At 40.7% G+C, this 23,677-nt stretch overlaps 2 protein-coding genes across 19 annotated transcripts in view; one reads left to right on the top strand and one right to left on the bottom strand.

The window, feature by feature from the left end:
• GRIP1 (glutamate receptor interacting protein 1) overlaps positions 1-2,117 on the top strand; it is a 661,865-nt gene extending 659,748 nt beyond the window's left edge. For all 17 annotated transcript variants that reach the window (XM_049115121.1, XM_049115119.1, XM_049115116.1 and 14 more), the window contains one exon: positions 331-2,117. In XM_049115121.1, the coding sequence (XP_048971078.1) occupies positions 331-558 (228 nt within the window). In that variant the 3' untranslated portion in view covers positions 559-2,117. The remainder of the gene's footprint in view (positions 1-330) is intronic.
• Positions 2,118-5,745: 3,628 nt separating this feature from the next.
• HELB (DNA helicase B) overlaps positions 5,746-23,677 on the bottom strand; it is a 31,353-nt gene continuing 13,421 nt past the window's right edge. Inside the window, exons 7-13 of one of the 2 annotated variants that reach the window (XM_025476695.3) lie at positions 23,248-23,402; positions 20,032-20,113; positions 18,633-18,692; positions 17,008-17,236; positions 15,762-15,905; positions 10,227-10,721; positions 5,746-6,837 (exon numbers count right to left, since the gene is read on the bottom strand). In XM_025476695.3, coding sequence (XP_025332480.1) covers positions 6,733-6,837; positions 10,227-10,721; positions 15,762-15,905; positions 17,008-17,236; positions 18,633-18,692; positions 20,032-20,113; positions 23,248-23,402 — 1,270 coding nt within the window. In that variant the 3' untranslated portion in view covers positions 5,746-6,732. Of the gene's footprint in view, positions 6,838-8,338; positions 10,722-15,761; positions 15,906-17,007; positions 17,237-18,632; positions 18,693-20,031; positions 20,114-23,247; positions 23,403-23,677 lie in introns of those variants that run through there. The other variant, XM_049115130.1, reaches the window with a different exon arrangement.

Here is a 23,677-nt window from a genome sequence, read left to right as displayed (position 1 = left end):
CAGACGGCCAGGAGCACATCTTAGCGGGGCCACGTCCAGCTGCTGCTCTGACGCAGATCCCTTAACCATTCTGTGCCCCGCTTCCCTCATCTGGAAATGGGGGACAAGCCTCGGCGCTTGGAGCACCTGCCTGAACCAGGATGCAGCCAGGTGTCCCCATCCCCCGCTCCCCAGGGCCTTGCGATTTAGTGGCAGGGAGTGAGTGAGCCAGGGACTCCTCAGCGAGGCTGCTCCTGGGGGCACCCCCAGGACACCTGTTACACCAGAAGCGTGACTCTGTGCCCAGAGTGTTGTGAAGACAATTCCAAACGACTCTTCTTGATTTTTCAGGTGAATCATGTCCGAACGAGAGACTTTGACTGCTGCCTTGTTGTGCCCCTCATAGCAGAATCCGGTAATAAGCTGGACTTGGTTATTAGTAGAAACCCACTGGCTTCACAGAAGTCTATAGAACAGACTCTACCAGGAGGAGAATGGAGTGAACAGAACAGTGCTTTTTTCCAACAGCCTAGTCATGGTGGTAATTTGGAGATACGAGAACCCACTAACACATTATAGCAATGCTTTTCATAAAGCAGGACAAAAGACAATATCTACATGGTGCTAAAAAAAAAAAATCCCTTTAAGATTTCTGTGGCATTTAAAGCACAGATAATCACGTGGCATTAACTGCAAGCACAGGGGTCTTTTAAATCTCTCTCATGGCTCATGTTCACTTCCCCTTTCAAGCTGAAGAGGTTTCTTTCTTGGTGACCGCTAGGGTATATGGCGGGCAATTCCCTGCCGGGCCCCATGGTAGAGAAAAAGAAGCTATAGGCCACCCCTCCCCCCCAATTAACATCAGAGGAAATTTTTTACAAGTTCATCTTCCAACCACTTTTTAAAAAGAGAAAACGTCTGTTTGAAAAGATGCTCTATGACAATTTCCTTCATTCACTTTGAAATCAGTTTCTTACTGTGAAGTCGTCAATGTTGAGGACTTGACCAACAAGGCTTGTCACAAAGCTGGCTCTCCCAGGGGAACTGGAGCTTGGCATGTGGCTGGGACTGCTGCCATGGGAGGAGGGGTCCAGGCATAACATTATGTTATCTTAAAATGTTTCAGCGATGATGCACGTAGGAGACCATATTAGGTGGTGGTAAATGTTTTGCCCCAATATAGGAATGATTTTAACTAAGATGTATGCTATTCCCTATGCAACAAATTAACAAACAGGATATGTCTTGTGACCTGTTTTTTTTTTTTAAGGACACATTTTTAATAGCTGCAAATCTCTGATAATGAATTAGAGTGCTTAGTAACACTGAGAATTAGTTATTTTTAAAATTCAAGACTAAGAATTTAAGGGAGAATGAAGAGTCTATTCAAATGAGGCTTATCCTAATGATAGGCGAATCCAACTCATCTTGCTTGACATGTTTTGAAAACTGGCTATAGAGGGGTGTACAGCCCATGTACTTTAAAATGACACTGGACTATCTTTTGTTCTGAGCCACGATACTTATTGAAATTGTAAATACATCTTTCACAAAATGCATTGCCAATTATTACCATCCCTCAAAGCAATAAATTGTGACAGTTGCTTTTAAAGATGTTTGTCAGCAACTGTTCTCATTTGTTCAGATATTTTGAATAGTTACACTAATAACTGTTATTGGTGAATATTAAAAAAAATAGGTCTGTATATTGATTGTAGAATCTCCATATTGAAATGATTATTTTCCAAACATTTTCATTTTGGTCGATAGTTCCAACAACTGCTTACGTAAAGCATTTGAACACTGTGTCCTTTGTTTAAGGGAAAAGCTCACCTTTCTTTTTGTGCAGAGAAATATATTATTTCAACCATATTTCACAACCCGCCAGGGCAAGAGAGTATAAAGCAGAATCATGTTAAGAGAAAAAAAAGATCATGAGTCACTTAAATATGTATTTTTATTTGTAACAAACAAGTATTAAGCTGTAAAGTATTTTTGTACAAATTTAATACTTTAATAGCATGGTATTTATCGTCTATGTATGGTTTTGGGGAATTCAAAATTGTTGCAAATATTTGTATGGAAAAAAAAAAACCCTCTACCAAATGGAATAAACAGTGATTTTAAAAAGCCAAAAATTATAACATGTGGTTTTTTTTGATACTTTGATTATATTTCAATATTCTAGATGAGCCCCACACAACACATTTATTGGTAACAGAGTTTTCTAAAGGGGAAAGCTTTTGCCATAAACTTGAAAAAACAGCATGGAAGAATGAGAAAAACATGGGCTTTTTGTTTTTTGTTTTTTTTCTTAGTTTTCGGGCTTTTATTTATTTTTTATTTTTTTAGGTTTTATTGGGGGCAGCCCTGGTGGCTCAGCGGTTTAGCACTGCCTTCAGCGCAGGGCGTGACCCTGGAGACCCGGGATCGGGTCCCCCACATCAGGCTCCCTGCATGGAGCCTGCTTCTCCCTCTGCCTGTGTGTGTGTGTTTGTGTGTGTCTCTCTTTCTCTCTGTGTGTCTCTCATGAATAAATAAATAAAATCTTTTTTTTAAGGTTTTTTTTTGTTTATTTATTCATGAGAGACACACAGAGAGAGAGAGGCAGAGACACAGGCAGAGGGAGAAGCAGGCTCCATGCAGGGAGCCTGATGTGGGGGACCCGATCCCAGGTCTCCAGGGTCACGCCCTGGGCTGAAGGCAGTGCTAAACCGCTGAGCCACCGGGGCTGCCCAGAACATGGGTTTTAAATCAGATCTGGGTTTGAATTCTAGGTCTGGTACTCACCAATGCTATAAAACTTAGTTACTGCGAGTCAGTTTCCCCACCTGTGATACTGAAGGTCAAATCTGCACTCCAGGGCTGTTGTAGGACAAAATATAAAAGATGTTTAAGTCCTAAAACAGCCTGCAGACAGAAATACCCCCACTATATATTTATTTTAGGTAACAAAGGTAGATTTTCACTCAAGGATCATAACATCTACCCCCAGAGGACATTACATGTATTTTATGAGATATGTGTATATAAATTATCAAAATGTATAAATTTTAATGTATGCTATTAAAAAAAAACTACACCACAGTCCGAACATTTTCATTTTTGCAGACTATCTTCCAGGCCTTATAAGTTAACAGGAACAAGGCAAGGATGTCCATTCTCACCACTTCTATTTAACAATTTATTAAAGGTTCTAGCCAGAGCATTAAGACAAGAAAATCCAATAAAAGGCACTTGGATTAGAAAGAAGTAAAACTATCTCTATTTGGGTATCTCTATTTGCATTTGTAGGAAATCCCAAGGAATCCACTAAAAACCTATTGAAACTAATAAATGGGTTTAGCAAGCTTGAAAGATACACGATCAAATGTATTTCTATACAGTAGCAATGAACAAAAATGTAAACATTTCATTGACATTAGGATCAAAAATAAAATACCTAGGAATAAATTTAATTTAAAAAATGCAAAACAAAGCATTATTGAAAGAAATGAGAGAAGACATAAATAGAAAGACATCACATGTTCATGGATCAGAAGACTCAATATTAAGATGGCAAGACCCCAACTGGCTGTTTTGCAGAAATTGACAAGCTGCTCCTAAAATGCACGTGGAAGCACAGGGGACTCAAGTAGTCCAAAAGTCATGAAAGAGAACAAATTGGAGGACTCACTTTTCTGGATTTTAAATTAAAGGTAACTGGGACAGCATGGTGCCAGCATAACAATAGATGTGTACATCAACAGGCTAGAATCAGGACCCAGAATCCAGAAATAAACCTTCACTTCTATGATCAGTTGATTTTTGATAAGGGTGTCAAGAGAAGTGAATGAAGAAAGAATAGTTTAAGAAATGGAGCTGAGAACAAGTGAAACTGGATATCCACATGCAACAGAATGACGTGGGACCCTTACTTCACCATACACAAAAATTACCTCAAAATGAATCAAAGTACTAAATGTAACACCTAAAACTATTTAAATTCTTAGAAGAAAAACAGGAGTAGGGGCAGCCTGGGTGGCTCAGTGGTTTAGCGCCACCTTCAACCCAGGGCATGTGATCCTGGAGTCCCAGGATCGAGTCCCCACATCGGGCTCCCTGCGTGGAGCCTGCTTCTCCCTCTGCCTGTGTTTCTGTCTCTCTCTCTGTCTCTCATGAATAAATAAATAAAATCTTTAAAAAAAAAAGAAAAGAAAAACAGGAGTAAATCTTCATGACTTTGGCAGGCAGTAGTTCCTTAGATATAACACGAAAGCATAGACAGCAAAAACAAATGAGCTACGTCAGACATCATCAAAATGGAAAATTTGTGCTTCAAAGGACACCATGAAAAAGTGAAAATAAAATCCACAGAGTGGGAACCTTTGTTTCTTTTTCTTTTTTGCAAATAATATTTCTGATAAAGGGCCTGTATGTAGAACATATAAACAACTTCTATATCTCAATAAAAAGAAAAGTAATCCAATTTAAAAATGGGTAAAAGATCTGAATAATTTCGTCAAAGAGGTCATACAAATGACCAAGTGCATTTAAAGATAATTCATATCATTAGCCATATGGGAAATGCAAATCAAAACCACACTGAGGGGTGCCTGGCTGGTTCAGTCAGTAGAACCTGACTCTTGATCTTGGTGTGGTGAGTTCAAGCCCCACACTGGGTGCACAGATTTTTAAAAAATAAAATCTTTAATAAAAAAAAAAAACACTTTGAAATATCACTTCACACCTACTGAATGTCTATAATCAAAAAGTCAGATAATGACAAGTGTTTGAATGTGGGGTAACTGGAACCCTCACATTCCAATTATAAATAACAAACGGTGCAGCTGCTTTGGAAAACAATCTGGCAGTTCCTCAAAAGGTTAAATATAGTTACCACATGACCAAAAAATTCCACTCCTATGTGTATAATTAAATTAAAATATATGCCCACAGAAAAACTTGTACGTGGATGTTCACTGTAGCATTTTATAATAGCCAAAAAGTGGAAACAACCCACATGTCCTTCAACTGATGAACAGAGAAAGTCAGCGTGCTATATCCATACAACGGAATATTTATTTGATAATAAAAGATGAAGGTCTGTTGCCTCACTGCACTAATGAAACCACGATAGGTCAGTTGCAGCTCTGCTGGAGCTTCCTGCAAAACTTCGGCCAGGGTTCCTGATTTTTGCCCCATCAGCTCAAACCAACATGGTCTGTTCCAGAAATACAGCTTTCATAATATGCTACCAGTTTTTCCATCAGTCCACAAAGGATATAGGCTTCATCAGATTAGACTGCATGACCTTCCTTGCCTAGATTATCCAAGACATCTATCCAATAAAAGGGACAATGCTAGTTTTTTTAATCTTAAAAAAAAAAAAAATGAAAGCACTAATACATGCTACAACACAAAGTCTGAAATCATGATGTTAAGTTAAAGTCAGTCACAAAGGACCACGTATTGTATGATTCCATTTTATGAAATGTCTGGAACAGACAAGTCAATAGGGACAAAATAAATTAGTAGTTACCTGGGGCTGGAGGAGTTGAGGGGATCCAAGCCAAGCCAAGCCCTACCGTGTTTCTTGCGGGGGGGGGGGGGGGGGGGGGGGGGCGGGGGGGGGCCGGGATTAAAAATGTTCAAAAATCCATTGTGGTGGTTGTAGCTCAACTCTGTGAATAGACTAAGAGCCACTCAGTTGTACACTTCAAAGGGGTGAATTGTGTGTAAATTATATCTCACTGAGGCCATTTTTCAAAGGTTGGAATAACAGGATTTTCTCTTAACTTTTTCTTTTACCATTTAATAATAAAACTCTAAAAAAATAAAAATAGAAATCACTCTCCGAGAAAATAATTTTCGAAAGTGGAGTATCTTCAAAACAATGTATTCCTAAAAGAAATGACAATTACGGGACATGATGGACAGTAGTAATCACACTGACTATAAAAATGTATCAAGTCAACACGTCGCATAAATTCCACTTACACAGTGTTCTATGTCAATTATATCTCCAACTAAGAAAAAAAAAAAGTACACCCAACTCAGAAGGTAATTTCCAGGAATACAGTCTCAGGTGACATGGGTCTGGCCAGCAGGGATGGAGCAAGCAGCAACCTGGCAAGATGAGCAATTGGCAAAAGACCAGCACCCTGAAATGGGTGTCAATAATACAAGAGGTATAATTACAGTTTCTCTTATCATGGCTTCAAATCGTTGGCAGAGATCACCCACAATGATCATGGAAGTTAATAAAGGCATTGTCGTAAAAATAAAAAATAAAAATAACTTTTGAAAGTACAGTTTTTAAAAAAAAAAAAACACACATCATAACTTTTTCTTGCATTTATGCCCAAGGCTACCAGTTTTCATGATAACAGATGTTGAAATCAGTACAGTTTTCTATGATTAAATGAAGTTAAAAATCTCTGCTAGCACAAACACCTTAAAATAAAACTCCAGTTGGGGCCGCCTGGGTGGCTCAGTGGTTGAGCGTCTGTCTGCCTTCAGCTCAGGGCTTGATCCCGGGGTCCTGAGATTGAGTCCTGCATCGGGCTCCCCATAGGGAGCCTGCTTCTCCCTCTGCCTCTCTGTGTCTCGTGAATACACAAAATCTTTAGAAAAACAATTTAAAAATAAAAAATAAAACTCCACTTACAGACATCCTATTTTAGATCTCGATTCTCTGATGCTATGATGTTCATTTTGTGTTGAGTAGGAAAAAAAAAAAAAGATAATTACTTCGAGCAATCTCAAATAAAATTAAGTTTCTTGATTATGTTTAGATATGAAAAGTTGCCTGGGGGTTAACCTATTCAGTCTCAAATTCTGAAATCTGGAAGACACTTGTGGAGATGATTCTTCTACCTGTTAGGACAACAATAAGGATAAAGTTAATCTGGTGAAAATATTGTCAGTCTCCCCCGTGTACTTGGACTCCCTCTGGCCGCTGCTACGGCAGACCCAGTACATTGTCCCCACCCCGTGGAAGACGGGAGGGCCCCGCGCAATCAGCTGCTAGCTCCTTGTGGGATTGCATCTACTTCTGCTCCCGGTGGCTCTCCCAGCACCCAGCTCTGGGACCGGCGTCAAGAGGGGACACTGCTGAATGAGTACACACAACGTCCAACGGTGTGGCCACGGCTTACTTGGGGAGCCCACTTCCAAATTAAAACGTGGGCCCCCCAAAAATAAATAAAAATAATAATAAAAAATAAAACGTGGGCCCTTTGTTCAAAGATAAGAATTTCAAGATGGCAAGTGCACAACCGTAAAAGAAGTATGGACCAGTTTCGAGCACAAAGCCCCGTGTGACGGCTTACTCAGGGTGCACATCCGTGACGCCATTCTTGGGTGTGGCAGGATGCCACCTGCCCTGCCAGGATCGCTGGTACCCTTAGTGATTCCTGAGCAGCAGGCAGTGGACCAGTATGGCCATGAGAACGGCGACTCAACCCCTCACGATGCTGTGTTCAATTTAGAGCACTGTACTGGCTAGCGTTAGCTGCCAACTTGGCTAAGCCGTGGTACCCAGATTTTTGGCCCAATAGTATTCCAGATGTTTCTGTGAACACATTTTTTAGAAGAGATAACCATTTAAGTCAGTGGACGATGAATATGGCAGGTCACCCTCCATAATGCAGGTGGGCCTCATTCCATCGACCGAAGGCCTTCACAGAGAAGAGACTGCCCTCCTCCCAGAGAGAGAATCCTCCCTGCCTTTGGACCCATACTGCTATACCAAGTCTGTGGGTCCCCCGCCTGCTGGCCCGCCCCGCACACTGGGGACTTGTCAGCCTCCATGATCGTGAGCCAATTCCTTACATCAATCTAAACGGATGACAGGTAGGCAGGTAAATAATAGGGTTACAGACACAGCCTACTGGTTTGTTTTACTGGAGAACCCTGATAAATAAAAGAACTATCTTTATTCAGGGATTTTTGTGATTACATCCTTCCAAGGTTTTTTTTTTAATACTTAAATGTCATTTTCTTTCAAAAAATTCTGGAAATTACTGCTTTATATGATAAATTTTAGAACATTTATACATATGCTTTTGTTTAAAGGGACATTTCTGTTTTTCCCTTTTGGTGGTGGGACGCTAGGCAAAACAAAACAAAAAACAAAAAACAAAATCAGGACATTTTCTTTTAAAGCTTTTTTTTCAAGACCCAAAGCTATGAATCCACAGAAAAGCCAAAGCTTTCCTCTGGGAGTGGCTCTGGCATTAGGACCTGCAGAATTTAAATGCTGACCTGGCTCTGAGGTAGCCCTGTGGGTATGAAGGAAAGGAATGGGGACAGCCCTGGTCACTGAATTTTGAGCTTTCAGAAATCACACAAACTCAATGCACTAGGAAGTCTAGAATTATGGAAATACAGAATTTATTCCTAATTCATCAGTCCTGAGGCTTTGAATTCTTAGTTTCCTCATTTCTAGGGAGTCTGGAGGTGTCACGCACTTTTGGCAAGCCTTGTGAGAGCCCTTATCCTCTCCAGTTAGAGAGCTTTGCTTGCGCTGAAGCCACGGTGCAGTGACGTCAGCCAGCGCTGGCCATCTGGGGTTCACAGACCTTCTGTAGTGTTGGAATTGGCCAGAGCTTCAAAGCTTTGGCAAGCTCAGCAGTGAAGATGGGTAATGCTGTCACTGTCTCTTTGTGCCATCACAGAAACCACAACCCACCCATCCCATGCTGGTGTGAAGAAATAAAAAGGAAGAAACTTTTAGAAAAAGACTCTGGAATTTTCTGCTCCAGGCCAAAAGCCTTATTATATCCCAGGGTCTTTGTAAGAGGTAACACATTCAATTTCAGAATGAGATGTTTTGCTGAGATGGAAATTCCACATCAATGAGTCTATCTGGAGCACAGAATGAAGCTTAGAATTGGCAGGGATCCTACTACTTCCAAGAAGGAAAAAAAAGAAACTTCCTCTTTTCATTATGCCAACTTTTATCACTTTCCTTACAAAACCTGTCCATCAGCCTCTTTCTCCAATCCTGATTAATGGTAACTGGATCCGGGGCACCTGGGTGGCTCAGTGGTTGCACATCTGCCTTTGGCTCAGGTCGTGACCCCGAGGTCCAGGATCGAGTCCCACATCAGGCTCCCTGCATGGAGCCTGCTTCTCCCTCTGCCTGTGTCTCTGCCTCTCTCTGTGTCTCTCATAAATAAATAAATAAAATCTTAAAAAAAAAAAAATGGTACCTGGATCCTCCCTGGAGGCCAAGGCCGGAAGCCTAAGACCCATGCTCCAGCCTGCCCTGCGTCCCTATATATAACTGACCACTAAGTCCCTAAGCATCTCTTCTCCAACCCCATCACTATTACCTGACTTCAGAGCCTAATGATTCTGTTCAAGCTACCGAAATAATCTTCTTGCAAGGAACTCGTCCCCTACAGCCTCCCAAACATAATCTACTAAACTCCAAAGTGACCTTCACAAGTTTCAATTCACAGAACTCTTAAAATGCATCTAGTGTTCTCCATCACATTCAGGAGAACATTGAACCCCCTCTGTGTCCTCCCAACCCTTCCAGGATCCTCAGCTCAACCTCCATGTGCACGCTGTGCTCCAGCCACACTACTCCATACTTGTGACTGCCTAACACACCAAGATGTCACACGCTGCGCCTGCCAGGCACGCTTAGAGACCTGTTGCACTGTCTCCATTCCACGTGGGGTGGGAGGCTTACTATAATTCTCCCTTTAGAACTGCACTTGGTCTTGGCAGGTTACAGGAGCACTTTCTCCTCTGGGCTCCCTCCCTGGCCCCTTCTCTTTGTCACAGCCTTGAAAGCCTAAGGACGCGGTATAACAAGTCTACCTGCTGGCACCCACAACACCCACAGCAATTCTTAAGCTTCTTTTGGAACTTCATTTGGAGATCATTGATAATAAATTCACCAGCTGCTTGGGTGGAGAGCGGATATTAAAGTGAGGCTGTGGCCCAAAAAAGGGGTGGTGGGTGGGTGATAAGGAAGATAAGCAGAAAGGAGGTGCAGATGACAAGTTCCACCCCACACGACACCCCACAATCCAGAGACTGAGTTCGCCTAGAGGGCTGGCCTCAAGCCCAGTGACGCACAGTGCTAGGCTCGACAGGGCCCAGGAGAAAGGACAGTGATAGAGGTGAGAGAAGACATGTCTGGAAGTGCCACGGCACACTGTAGCACTGATGGAAAGTACACAGCCCGTTCTAGGTGCGCTGGAGTTCACGATACTCAAACCCGGGGCAGGCAAGAACGTGGCTCCTACCATCCGGATCTTGCTGGGACTTTCGGCATCACTCAGGCCGCAGCCTCTCTTGGACACACGAAGTATTGATGGGTCTTCCTCTGTATCCACTTCATCAAATGCCGACGACTTCCATTCTCCTGGAAAGGCCAACGTCCTGTCTTCCGCCACAGAGGCCTGGCTTTCAGGGACACCGTGTGCCACGCTGTTGGTGGGGACAGGAGGCAGTGGCTTGGCCGATAGCTGCAGGCTCGGTCCTTGGTTCTCTCCAGAGCCCTTTGACAGGGGTGCAAACTCTGCTGGAGACGCACAGCTCATGGAGAGCTTGTTTTGCAAAAAATGTTTTAAACGAGTTTTCCTGGGAACACTGTTTTTCAGAATTGCACTCCGGAGGTGACACTCTTCAGCGATGATGTACACTCTGCAACGGCCCCTGGTCACGGCGGTATAAACGTGCTGCCAGTGCTGGCGGCCCGCCTTCCCGACCACGTACACGACTGTCTTCTCCTCAGACCCCTGGGAGGAAACAATGCATTAACGAGAGTTAGTACTGCCAAGTGGGTTCATGTCCTCAGTCTCCCAAGGTAGAAAAGAGAGAAGTCCTCAACGTGCCACCTGGCCAGAATGTTCACATAAATCCACCTTACAGCCCCACTCTATTCATTATCCAAGAACCTGTACTTCCTAATTGTGCGGTTAAGTTCAAGTCTTATAAATCCACAACTAGTGGGCCCCTGAGGGGCTCAGCCACTGAGCATCTGCCTTTGGCTCAGGTTGTGACCCCAGGGTCCCAGGATCGAGTCCCACATCAGGCTCCCTGCATGGAGCCTGCTTCTCCCTCTGCCTGTGTCTCTGCCTCTCCCTCTCTCTCTCGATGTCTCTCATGAATAAATATTTTTAAAAATAAAAATAAAATAAATAAATCCAGAACTAGCATGTAGATACCCAGCAATAAACTTGAAATACTGCATGCAGTGTCAGATCATCCCTAATAAAAGAATTTTCAATGATCATATGGGCTCTATACATATGGGCTATTTATACAGCAAAAAATAGACACCTTAGGTATGGATACATTTATTTGTTTACCTTTATATCGAGTATCATCCATATAGAGACATTTGATATACTATTCTGCAAACATCAAAGATGCTTTAGGGGCACCTGGGTGGCTCAGTCAGTTAAGGGTCTGCCTTCGGCTCGGGTCATGATCTGAAGATCATGGGATCAAGCCCCACATCGGGCTCCCTCCCTGCTCAGCAGGGAGTCTGCTTTTCCTTCTCTCTCTGCCCCTTCCCCCGCTCATCCTCCCTCTCTTACTTTCTCTCTCAAATAAATAAAATCTTAAAAAAAAAAAGATCCTTTGAAGTCTAACAAAATTTCAAAAACTGGATACTTTCATGTAAAGACTAATCCAACTATGTACACAAAATAAAATTACTCTGATCCAAAAAATACATACAAAACAAACATAAATATTTAACCAAACAAAATAAGTCACAAAAAAGAAGGAAAAGTTCTATCAAAAATTTGTCTCCAAAATGGAGGGCCCTAGGATTTTTTTTCTTCTACTTTTCTGTATTCTCCCACTGCTGAACCATCTATTACTTTCATCACGATAAAGCAAAAGAGAACAATGAAACTTTGCTTAAGTTTAGCAAGCCAAGAATTATATAGGCAAGAAAAATGCCCAATGTCACCATGTAACTGTGAGAAAACAATTTCAAGTTTGGGGCTATTCTTTTTTTTTTTTTTTTTTTTTTGGGGGGGGGGGGCTATTCTTAATCCCTATATTTTCAGTGCCAACACTAAGAAGTGGTTTGAACCATTATCTCAATGTCCCCAATTCCCCAGGCCAAAAGAATTGTGGGAAGACGAATGACAAGTTGGGGTATATAGAAAACACAGATTCACAGTTAAAACCGTCTTCCGAAAAAAAATAAAAATAAAATAAAATATAACTGTCTTCCGAGGCACCTGGGTGGCTCAGTGGTTGAGCATCTGCCCTCAGCTCAGAGCGTCCCAGGATCCCAGCATCGAGTCCCACATCAGGCTCCCTGCATGGAGCCTGCTTCTCCCTCTGCCTGTGTGTGTGTGTTTGTGTGTGTCTCTCTTTCTCTCTCTCTGTGTGTCTCTCATGAATAAATAAATAAAATCTTTTAAAAAATAAAATCCTCTCCCACAGCAAATAACACCCTCTTCCAATCTCTCTACACACAGAATTGGAACCAACTCTTCAGATTATAAAAGTGTGACAAACCCTTCCTCCAGGTGCTGCTGAATCTCAGAAATTCACTTAAATGACACTTGATCTCACAAATGCTAAGTACATCTTACAGATACACAGCACCGTTTCTCCCCTTGGATTTCGGTTAGGTAAATGCCTAAACCTAAACTTAGTTCACGAAGCTCCTAATCATCAAGGAACACAGAGAAACTTGACAGCTTCGGAGTCAGTCTCCCTCATACTCACACTTTGCTGCAACCCACTGTCCTCACAGCATCTACAGTTATACTTGTAAAAAGCAAATCCAATCACATCAGACTCTGCTTAGAGCCCATAAATATCTTCTGAGCTCTCAAAACAAAGTCCTAACTCTTTAATATGGCTCATCTGGTCCTTCATAAGCCAGTCTTGACCCTGCTGCTCCCTTCTCTCCCCATTTTTTTTTTGTGATAAACACAGTACAGCACTACAAATGTATTCTCTTCTTTATGATTTTCTTAATGACATTTTCTTTTCTGCAGCTTATTTTTTTAGATTATATATGTATATATATTTTTTTTCTAAGATTTTATTTATTTATTCATGAGAAACACAGAGAAAGAGCGAGGCAGAGACACAGGCAGAGGCAGAAGCAGGCTCCATGCAGGGAGCCCAACGTGGGACTCAATCCCGTGTCTCCAGGATCACGCCCCGGGCTGACGGCAGCACTAAACCGCTAAGCCACCAGGGCTGCCCTTTAAATTATATTTCTAAGTAATCCCTATACCCAACGTGGGGCTCAAACTTACCACCCCAAGACCAAAAGTCACATGCTCTATTGATTGAGCCAGCCAGGTGCCCCTCACTTACTTTATTTAAGAATTCAGTACGTAATTAAGAATTCAGAACATACAAGGTATGTGCTATTCAAGTGTTTACATTATTGGTAAGGCTTCTGGTCAACAGTAGGCATTATTAAGTGTTTGGGAAATCAAAAATGATACATGGATTTCTGACTGCATCAAAGGGTTAGTGCCCCAAACTCCCACTGTGTTCTAGGGTCAACTGTAGTTTCCTTATTGTTTTACAACTGTGTCTGTCTCCTTGCTCCCCACCACCAAATGTAATCTTCAGAGTGACAGGTATCTTTGTTTGTTTCATGGACTGACCTAAACTAAGCACCAAGAACAATCTGACTCAATAAATATTTGTTGAATTGAACTGAACTTGGAAGAAACAAACTACACTGATACAAGATAACAATCACAAATGTTCTTAGAGGTAAGAGACGCTATTTCAACCACAAAATAAGACCCAGATTCGATAAAAGGAACATTTAGAGATATTTACTACAATCTTAATTGAGTAATAAAAAGACCCCTTCATACTTCATTTGTCCAGAAATGTGAAAAAAGACTGGATTTTAAATTTGAGGAAATGTCTCAGAAAATATAGTAGAACGGTAAGACAGAAAGCAGAAGAGAGAGAGAAGAAATTTGGATAATCAGTTCTGGAGGTCGAATATAATAGAGATTCTAGAAAGACAAAACAGAGAAAAACTGAGGACAAGAAATCTTAATGAAATTATTCAAGAAAATGCCCCAAAATTAAATGATAAAAGTTTCCAGAATTACAGAGAGCCCACCATAAAGATCCCCAGGAGAAATTTTGCCAGGACCTAGCAGCAAGGAATATTTGTACTTCTTAACAACTGGCTGTTTCATTTCGGTTTCTTATCCAATAGACAGTCCACTGACTGCTTCTCTCTTGTTTTGAAAATTTAAAGTCAAACCTGCAGTCTACATGAGCAAGCAAATAGTTGAGTGCAGCATTTCATCCCACTCTTAGAATCCTTTTACCAACCTTACCTTTATTTTCCATTTGACATAATTTCTTTATCCTTAAAAAAAAAAAATCAGGCTGAATTGTGGGCATTTTTTTTCATAAGTCATTTCAAATTCTTTTTTTGGAACTGAGATGGAGTAGGTTAACAAACAAAATACGATCTACTTAAAAAAAAAAAAACATATAAAAAACAAACACCCTATGTTAATTAATGTTTGCCTACCAGTAGATGATAGAGGCTAACCTAAATTTTTCCACATGCAACTGCAGACTGATGCAGCTTCATGATTAAAGTAACATACTAACATCAAAGAGGGGTCCTCAAAACAAGGAGTTAAATAACAGAACCACAAATAGCTTACGAGAATGCAAGGGTATTAAAATAGAGCTAAGGGGCACCTGGGTGGCTCAGTCAGTTAAGAATCCAACTCTTGATTTCGGCTCAGGTCGTGATCTCAGGATTCTGAGATCAAGCCCCGCAGCAGGCTCCCCGGTGGGCATGGAACCTACTTAAGATTCTCTATCTCCGGGATCCCTGGGTGGCGCAGCGGTTTGGCGCCTGCCTTTGACCCGGGCGTGATCCTGGAGACCTGGGATCAAATCCCATGTCGGGCTCCCGGTGCATGGAGCCTGCTTCTCCCTCTGCCTGTGTCTCTGCCTCTCTGTCTCTCTCTGTGTGACTATCATGAATAAATAAATAAAATCTTTAAAAAAAAAAAAAAAAAAAAAAAAGATTCTCTATCTCCCGGGACGCCTGGGTGGCTCAGCGGTTGAGCATCTGCCTTCAGCTCAGGGCATGATCCTGGAGTCCCAGAATTGAGTCCTGCATCAAGCTCCCTGCATGGAGCTGCTTGTGTGTGTGTGTGTGTGTGTCTAATGAATAAATAAATAAAATCTTTAAAAAAAAAAAAAGATTCTCTATCTCCCTCTTCTTCTACACCTCCTCCCAAAAAAACCCAGAGTTTAAATGCAAATTGCACTAAATGCAATGTTGTTGATTAAATCCTGGGACAGAAAAAGGGTATTAATGAAAAAACTGTGAAATGCAGATAAAGTGTGTAGCCTAGTTAATAGTATCTTTCCAATGGTAAGTTCTTAGTTTTGACAAAAACACCATAGTTGTGTAAGATGTTACATTAGGGAAAATTGGATGAAGGGTATGTGGGAAGAGTTGGTGCTCCCTTTCCAGCTCTTGTATAAAACTAAAATTATTCCCAAATAGAAAGCAGTTGCCTCACAAGAACAAAGGAAGGGGATACATTTGTCAAAACCCATCCAGCTTTATAAATATAAATGCCTATGCAAATTATACCCCAATAAAGCTGATTATAAGACAGTAAAAAAGTAAGCTTCAAAAATAAACATCACAATGCCATTTAGGTAAACCTTGGTAACCTTGTTTCTAACTAAAAAAAATAAAGGCAACGAAATTAAAAAGAAAATCATCAAAGGTACTCAATGGCTCTGAAACCTGTTCAAATAGCTTTATAAATGTCCACTGTTACCTGAAAAGTATGAATAGTTCTTGCCCATGCATGTTTTATGTGACAATATTTCATCAGTTTTTCAAAGTCCACAGTTATTTCCAAGCCAGCCGCATTATTAATGGTCAAAAATCTTCTCTTTCCAAAAGTTACATCGGTGACATCCTATTACCAAAAGAAAGAACTATTTTATATGTTTTCAAATATGCACACTGGAGAGATATTTTATTTTTGTGTTGAACACAAAATGCAAACACAGGTCAAATAGCACGTGTGTTCACAATTGTTAACCTTCAAAAGGCTTAAAACCTATGCTTGAGCACAATTGAATACATGAGAGTCAGAGAGAGAGAGACACAGGCAGAGGGAGAAGCAGGCCCCATGCAGGGAGCCCAAAATGGGACTCGATCCCAGGTCTCCAGGATCACATCCTGGGCTGATGGAGGCGCTAAACCACTGAGCCACCTGGGCTGCCCATCAAACACAAATTTTAATCAGCTTGACACTTGACCTTAATTTGACTGTGTGGAGAATAATCTATGTTGTCTGACTTATTCTGAAACCTATATATTTCACTCCTTACACTATGTAAGTCTGCATATACTCTTTGCAAAAAGTTTAATTTTCCTCAAGCTTGTAAAGAATAAGCTTCTGAGTTTATTCTTAAGAGGGCATTTATACAATGACAACAAATTCAAGGAAACTTCTCATTTCTATAGTTAAGCAGCAACCACTGAAATGATGCTCTGCAAAATACAGTTGTGTCACTTGTCCCTTATTTTTGTTAGCCAAGCTCTCTGAACTTATAAAAAAAGATGTTTCTTGTGGGCACCTGGGTGGCTCAGTGGTTGCTCATCTGCCTTTGGCTCAGGGCATGACCCCGGAGTCCTGGGATCGAGTTCTGCATCGGGTTCCCCTCAGGGAGCCTGCTTCTCTCTCTGCCTCTCATTTTGTGTCTCTCATGGATGAATAAATAAAAACATTTTAAAAACATTTGTTTCACAAAGCCTTCCAGAAAATATAAGAGAAGGGAACATGCCCCAACTCATTTTATGAGCCAGCATTACTCTGACACCAAAACCATACATTACTAGATAATTATATACCAGTATCCCTTATAAACATGAATGCAAAAATCCTGAGGAAAAAATTACAGAATATCAACTCTGAGATGATTAGATTTTGACTCAAACCCTGGCCAATTAAAAAAAAAAAAAAAAACTATCTCTATTAAGTAAAAAGGTATTATTTTTCTGTCATCACTTACCTGTGTTATAAAAAATATTTCTCCATTGCAGAGTCGAATATCACTTTCAAAGTCATGCTTATTTTTAGCAAAACCATGAGGAGTGCCATTAAAGTCTTCACCACTGGCCTCTCGGTCATTACCTTCCTGACTGTGAGAGGTATTTTGGGGGAGTAACTCTGAGAGATATGCATTCCTGGTACAACAAATCTTATCGCCAACTCCAAACTGAAGTCTATTCCGATGGTCTCTGAGTTGGGAAATGACAATACGTCATCAAGGTTTGAAAAACCTCAATTTCATTTTGTTTAACCATTAACCCCCACCCAGATCTGATCCAATTTTCAAAATGATTTCCACACTCTCTTTACTTCACTTTTGTTCTCCAAATGTCGATGAGGAATGAGGTTCCCACAGTCACAGTCTGATTACCTCTCCTCTCTGTGGCACCTCAAACTCTGTGACACTTCCCAGCCAAATCTTTTCAAATTAGAAATCGTGGCATAAATGCTGATGTCTCTTTCCCTCTGTATTCTAAAAGTTACCCAAAATCTTATTGAGTCTACTTTTTAAATCCATCCCCTCTTCTCCAATCTCTCCTATCGCTACCCTATACACATCTTACCCCACGTCTACATCTTTCTAGCCTAATAATTATGACCTCAGAATAACAGCAAGCTGAACAAACATCGGTGATACACCAGTTACTGTGCTAAGTGCTTCAGAGATACTTCATTTCAACCTCACTACCACGCCATGAGGGAAATGCTGCATTGGTACTTGCTTTTTATGCATACGGAAAAATGAAACTGTCCGCCACAACCGGTCACTGGAACACAGACCGGGTGACTTCCCATTGGCACTTTCTAACCCTCTGTGAGGCCACCAAATGTAGTTTCCGAATGTGTCTTCCCTCAGCAGACAGGGAGCTCCTCCTGGAAGTTCCACATCTCTATGTTCTCTGCACTTAATAAATAGCAGGTGTTGATAAATGCAAGAGGAGCAAGTTAACTGTTCCTGTGTGTAAACAGAGCGACCTTTCCACACTCGTATTTCTCTGATAGAGGTCCACCAAGGGGCCTTCTGCAGGCATCCTGTTGCTAATGTTCTTGGACACACCTATGCACATATTACATTTGGAACAAATTCTGAACTCCCCACACTCATCTTGGAGAAGCTGGAGGGGCCAACTTGAAAACCACAAGGAAAACTGTATGCCTTATTTTTCTTATTATGCTGATGATCACAACAGTCAGTTCCTAAGCATATATATTATACTCAATTGAAGAGATCATTTTACTTCACAAATGAGATTTTTAAAAAAGATTTTTAAATGTGTGGCTACAGTGATACATGTGAAAACAAATTAAAGAGGGGATCCCCAGGGTGGCTCAGCGGTTTAGTGCCACCTTCGGCCCAGGGTGTGATCCTAAGGACCCGGGATCGAGTCCCACGTCAGGCTCCCTGCAGGGAGCCTGCTTCTCCCTCTGCCTGTGTCTCTGCCTCTCTCTCTCTCTCTCTCTCTCTCTCTTTCTCTGTATGTCTCTCATTAACAAATAAAATCTTTTTAAAAAAAACATAAAAAATAAAAGAATGGTGAATAAATGGAAGGACTGTCCCAGAGCTTCTGGATCTTTACTGCTCACTTGAACAGGTGGCCCGTGTAGTGCTTGCAACAGCAGGCGTTGATGACATCACAGTCTTGCCTGAAACAATGAACAAGCAAGGGTTACCTTAACGGTCTCTGTCGTACGCTCACTCCTGTTACCAACAATGACAACGTACTGTATGCTATAAAAAGCTTCCAGGTGGTGCCTGTGGGGCTCAGTCAGTTGAGCATCTGCCTTCAGCTCAGGTCAGGATCCCAGGGCCCTGGAATCAAGCCCTGCATCGAGCTCCCGGCTCAGTGGAGAGTCTGCTTCTCCCTCTCCCTCTGCCCCTCCCCTGTTCAGGCTCTTGCTCTCTCGTTCTATTTTATTTAAAGAAATAATCTTAAACAAAAAAAGAATCTCCAGGAATTTCTCCAGGAAAAAGCATTTTGTGATTTTTATCTTTTTTTTAAAGATTTTATTTATTCATGAGAGACAGAGAGAGGCAGAGATACAGGCAGAGAGAGAAGCAGGCTCCCTGTGGGGAGCCCGACGTGGGACTCGATCCCAGGTCTCCAGGATCACGCCTTGGGCTAACGGCAGCGCTAAACCGTTGAGCCATCCAGGCTGCCCATCTTTTATTTTTTAAAAGATTTTATTTTTAAGGAACCTCTACACTCAACATGAAGCCTAAACTCATAACCCTGAGATCAAGAGCTTCATGCTCCACTGACTGAGCCAGCCAGGTGCCTCTGTAATTTTTATCTAAATGTAAATCTTGAGTGTCTGGGTGGCTCAGTCGTTGAGCACCTGCCTTGGGCTCAGGTCGTGATCCCGGGTCCTGGGATCAAGTCCTGCATCGGGCTCCCTGCATGGAGCCTGCTTCTCCCTCTGCCTGTGTCTCTGACCCTCTCTCTGTGCTTCTCATGAATAAATAAATAAAATCTTTTTAAAAACTAAATAAATGTAAATCCTGGCTCCACTCATATTTCATGGGAGTTGCCAAATATAATTATTTAGTAGAAAGAGCCCTGTTTATTTATTTTTTAAAAGATTTATTTATTTTGAAAAAAAAAAAAAGATTTATTTTGAGACGGAGAAAGATAGTGCAAGTGGGGAGAAGGGCAGAGAGCCAGGGAGAGAGAATCCCAAGCAGGCTCTGCACTTAGCACTTAGCTCAGAGCCTGATACAGGCTTGATCTCACAACCTCGAGATCACGACCTGAGTCAAAATCAAGAGTAAGAGTCAGACACTTAGCTGACTGAGCCACCCAGGTGCCCCGAAAGAGCCCTTTTTATAAACTGCCCTCTGCCACACCTAACAAAAAAAATACCTCAAAATTAGAAGAGAATTAACAGTGCTGAATGATGAGAATCTCCCATTTAAACAGTATCTATATAAATTATGAGATTTAAAAGCTAGACTAAGAATGCTGAAATACTGTAAAGGCTTTACCTTCTAAATGCAATAAACTGTGATGTTTGTGCATCTTGCAGGTCATTTTCTTTGAGTAAGGTTCTCACTGCAGAATATAAATCTGATAATCGAAGAGAAAAAAGTTAACACAGAAAAACACCAAATTACACATTGTTTCAATGGAGAAACTAACTCAGAGTTCCTGCTAAGGGGGAATGGAATACCAATTGGCCATGGGAACATCAATTCCATTTGCCACAGCAGCCAGAGGACCAGAAGAGGAACGGTGATGAGGGTTCCAGATGCCCTAACCCCAACAGACGTCAGCCACTAGCTGATACAGCCCCTAATCTGCAATACAACCTCTCAGCACTGATGGTTTGTGAATGCTGAATGTAAAATATGAGCAAGAGGACAAAACATGTAACAGAATTACTGTAAGGTAAGACTTCTGTTTTAAGTTCTGGTGGCACAGAGTTATCATCTGAGGAGCTTTATACTTGGCACACGTTATTTCACTTAATCTTCACAACATTCGCAGGAGGCAGGCCTTCAATCCAAGGTTGACATTTAGTATAAAATATTGAGATACTTCCATAAAGGATGGAAAACAGCTACTCCCCAAATACCACAATGCCTGATCCCCACCCCCACATCCTGTGTTTGCTTCCCTCAGGACCCCCCAGGATCCAGCAACTAAAAAGTTAACCCTGGCACAGCAGGGACATCCATACCTTACTAGCTATTATATAGTTTGGCCACAAACACCAATTGCATTCTAGATATAAATGTGAAGCTGAGGCTCTTGGAAGTAAAACTAATTTTCCAAATGGTGGAGGGTAGCTGGCCTCCCTCTTTTAGACCCCAGATCACTGACAATGATGACATCCACTTACATTCTCCCTCAAAGCGCTGAGAAGTAGACTTCCTCTAATCTGTCTTATCAATAGTACAAAACAGTGAACATTTCTCATGAGAGAGAGAAGACATAAAAATTTAGGTAAGAACATTCTAGGCTCCTGTGTCCTCCCCCTCGTAGCAGATAAATCATAGGGGAATGAAAAAGCCCAGGCCTCAGGATGCCCTGCTCTAGGAAGACTTAGTTGCTTACTGAGCCCTTTATTGTTAAGATGAAAAGATTCTCCCTAAAAAATGGCCACTGCTCAGCTCACCCTGGTCAGCCCCTAGCCTGCCAGAGGAGGAATTTTCAAAGGTCTCACAGGATATTGTTTTCCTTCACACATACGATCGTGCTGTTCTGCTCTTTGCTTTCTTCATTCTCTCAACATCTTACAGATCAATACGTACACTGTATTTTCATTGATTCTAAAATATACATTTTTCTCACACTTCAGCATCTCTGGAGTTCCAGCCCAGCTATGAAGCCCATCTTTGGTCCCTGTACTTTGTAATAATGGGAATAATGTACTCAGTAACTTAATTATCAATGGAAAAGTACTCTCTCTCTCTCTCTCAGGAATATTTATTCAGTGCTTTTAAAGAAGGGATTAATTTTCTAGCTGAAATTTGTAATTGAGAAAGAAAAATAGCATCAGTTGAGCTCTACTGTCCTTCTGAAACAGACCACTTTTTTCTTTAATGTACATTCTCGGTAATGGAAAGAACGGGAGCCAGAAATAAAACTAACCATATTTCAGGTAGATCGGAATGAAGTGGCAAGGAAGGCACGTTCCTTAATGGGCTAAGTAAGTCTCATCTTTTTCATCCATATTAGTATCTACTCTTAGCTAAGCTGTTGTGAGAATAAATATCACTTATTAATTATTCACAATATATTTCATAAAAAATCATAAAGCAATGTGCAGCTTATAATTTCATTTATGTAAGACAAAAAAATAATATATGCTTGTGTATGGATATTACAAGGTTTAAAAGGATCAACACCAAGCTCTTACTACATAGTAAGAGTAGCAGATGAGTAACAGTAATAGCATGTGACCTTTTGGGGGCTACCTTGGGGAAAATGGAAAGGAAGATTACAGGGCAATATTCACTTTTATTTCAAACACTTCTGAATTATTTGACCATTTTTAAGGAATATAAATTATTTCTATAATCAAAAGAAAAAAACTAAAAGGGTATTTATAGAATACAATGTATTAATATGGTCCCATTTCAAAATTATTGTAACATGTAAATGGACCCCAACCCAAGGGAACTGCAACTATGACCCACAAAGCAGGAGAGGCTTATACATGAAGCACTACAAAAGAGTGAAAGTAGCTAAGGAGTTAGGATATTCCTTCAAAGAACGATGGCAACTACAATAAATTCTCAATAATAATCATTTAAATCTTCACTAATTCAGTTTTGAGCAAACCATTATGCTATTAAAAAGTTTGCTGAGTAAGTTTAGAATACAAGCAAAGATCAAAAGGTTTAATCGATTTGTAATAGATCACTAAATATCCATTCTTCACAAAAAACTAACAGTTATGGAGCTGATAGCCTCATAGCAAGCCTGTACATAGCCCCTCAAAACGGATGAATGCTCTCAACCCCCACAACAGCTCCATGGGCAGTGTCACTATGATTCCCATTTTACAAATGGCTATGTGACGTGACATAGGTCATACACATAAGGGAGAAGACTCTGTATCCTGTGCTCTTTTTGATCCTGTGATGTTGTTATCCTAACATCCATAATTAGAAGCAATGCTTGTCCATTTTATAAGCAACAGAAAGAACTAGTAGGAACTCAACTTGGCAACAGTTTAACAACCATTACTTTTGGTTCACAAATGTAGCAAATGTAATTCCATTTCCAACTGCTACAAAAGAAAATCTTCATTAATTAGGATATGCTTTCTTCTGAATGAACTTGAGATTCCTGGGGCTTTCCTTCATTTTAAACTAATCATCTACATCCATTTATTCACTCAACAAATATTTACTGAGCCCTTAGTGTATGCATCAAGAGCTTATTTCTTGTGTGTGTGTGTTTATGTGTGTATCACAAGTCCTTCCAAATCCCTTCCAGTATGAGATGCTATAGACAAGATCTGTTAAAGCAGATTGGATTACGTATATTGGCCTGGGAGAGCTTATTTCTTTACGAACTTCGAAGGTGAACAAAGTAGTTTTGATGACGAACAAAGTAGTTTATTTTCAGTGCCTAAATTTTTTACTAGCAATATTTCACTTTACTATCAAATAAAATTATAACCGGGCATTTAATAAGTATATTACAAAACTGAAATCGTAATCCTGCATAATTGAAAAGTTTATACTTACGAGAGTGAGGATCATTTTTTGATAACTGAGAGTTGACATCCTCTTCTGGGAGTCTGATAAAAATAAATGTTTTATCTTGTATTGAGATAGGCAATGTTGGATTATCAGAGATATTCAGTTCTGCATCAAATACTGGAAATTGGCGTCTTGAGATTCTTAGGTGAAGATAAAATAACACAGCACAGCAAGAACATCAGTACCCGAAAATGGGTCTTCATGTATCATCAGATATGTCATTATAATAACTACTATCTGCTAATAGATAGTAAGATGAAAAGGCTACCCACATAGGCATTACAAATTGTAAATGAGTTTTAAAATGGAATTAGCAAGACCATAATGTTACACTAATCAATCAGTCCTCTACCTCTAACAAAAGCATTAGGAAAAACTGTCAGGGAATTTCCCAGTCTAACAACTTGACCTACTT

This window comes from Canis lupus, chromosome 10, assembly GCF_003254725.2.
Source record: "Canis lupus dingo isolate Sandy chromosome 10, ASM325472v2, whole genome shotgun sequence".
Classification (NCBI taxonomy): Eukaryota; Metazoa; Chordata; class Mammalia; order Carnivora; family Canidae; genus Canis; species Canis lupus.
Note: the sequence above shows the minus strand (reverse complement) of the source record. Positions and strands in the feature narration are given on the sequence as shown.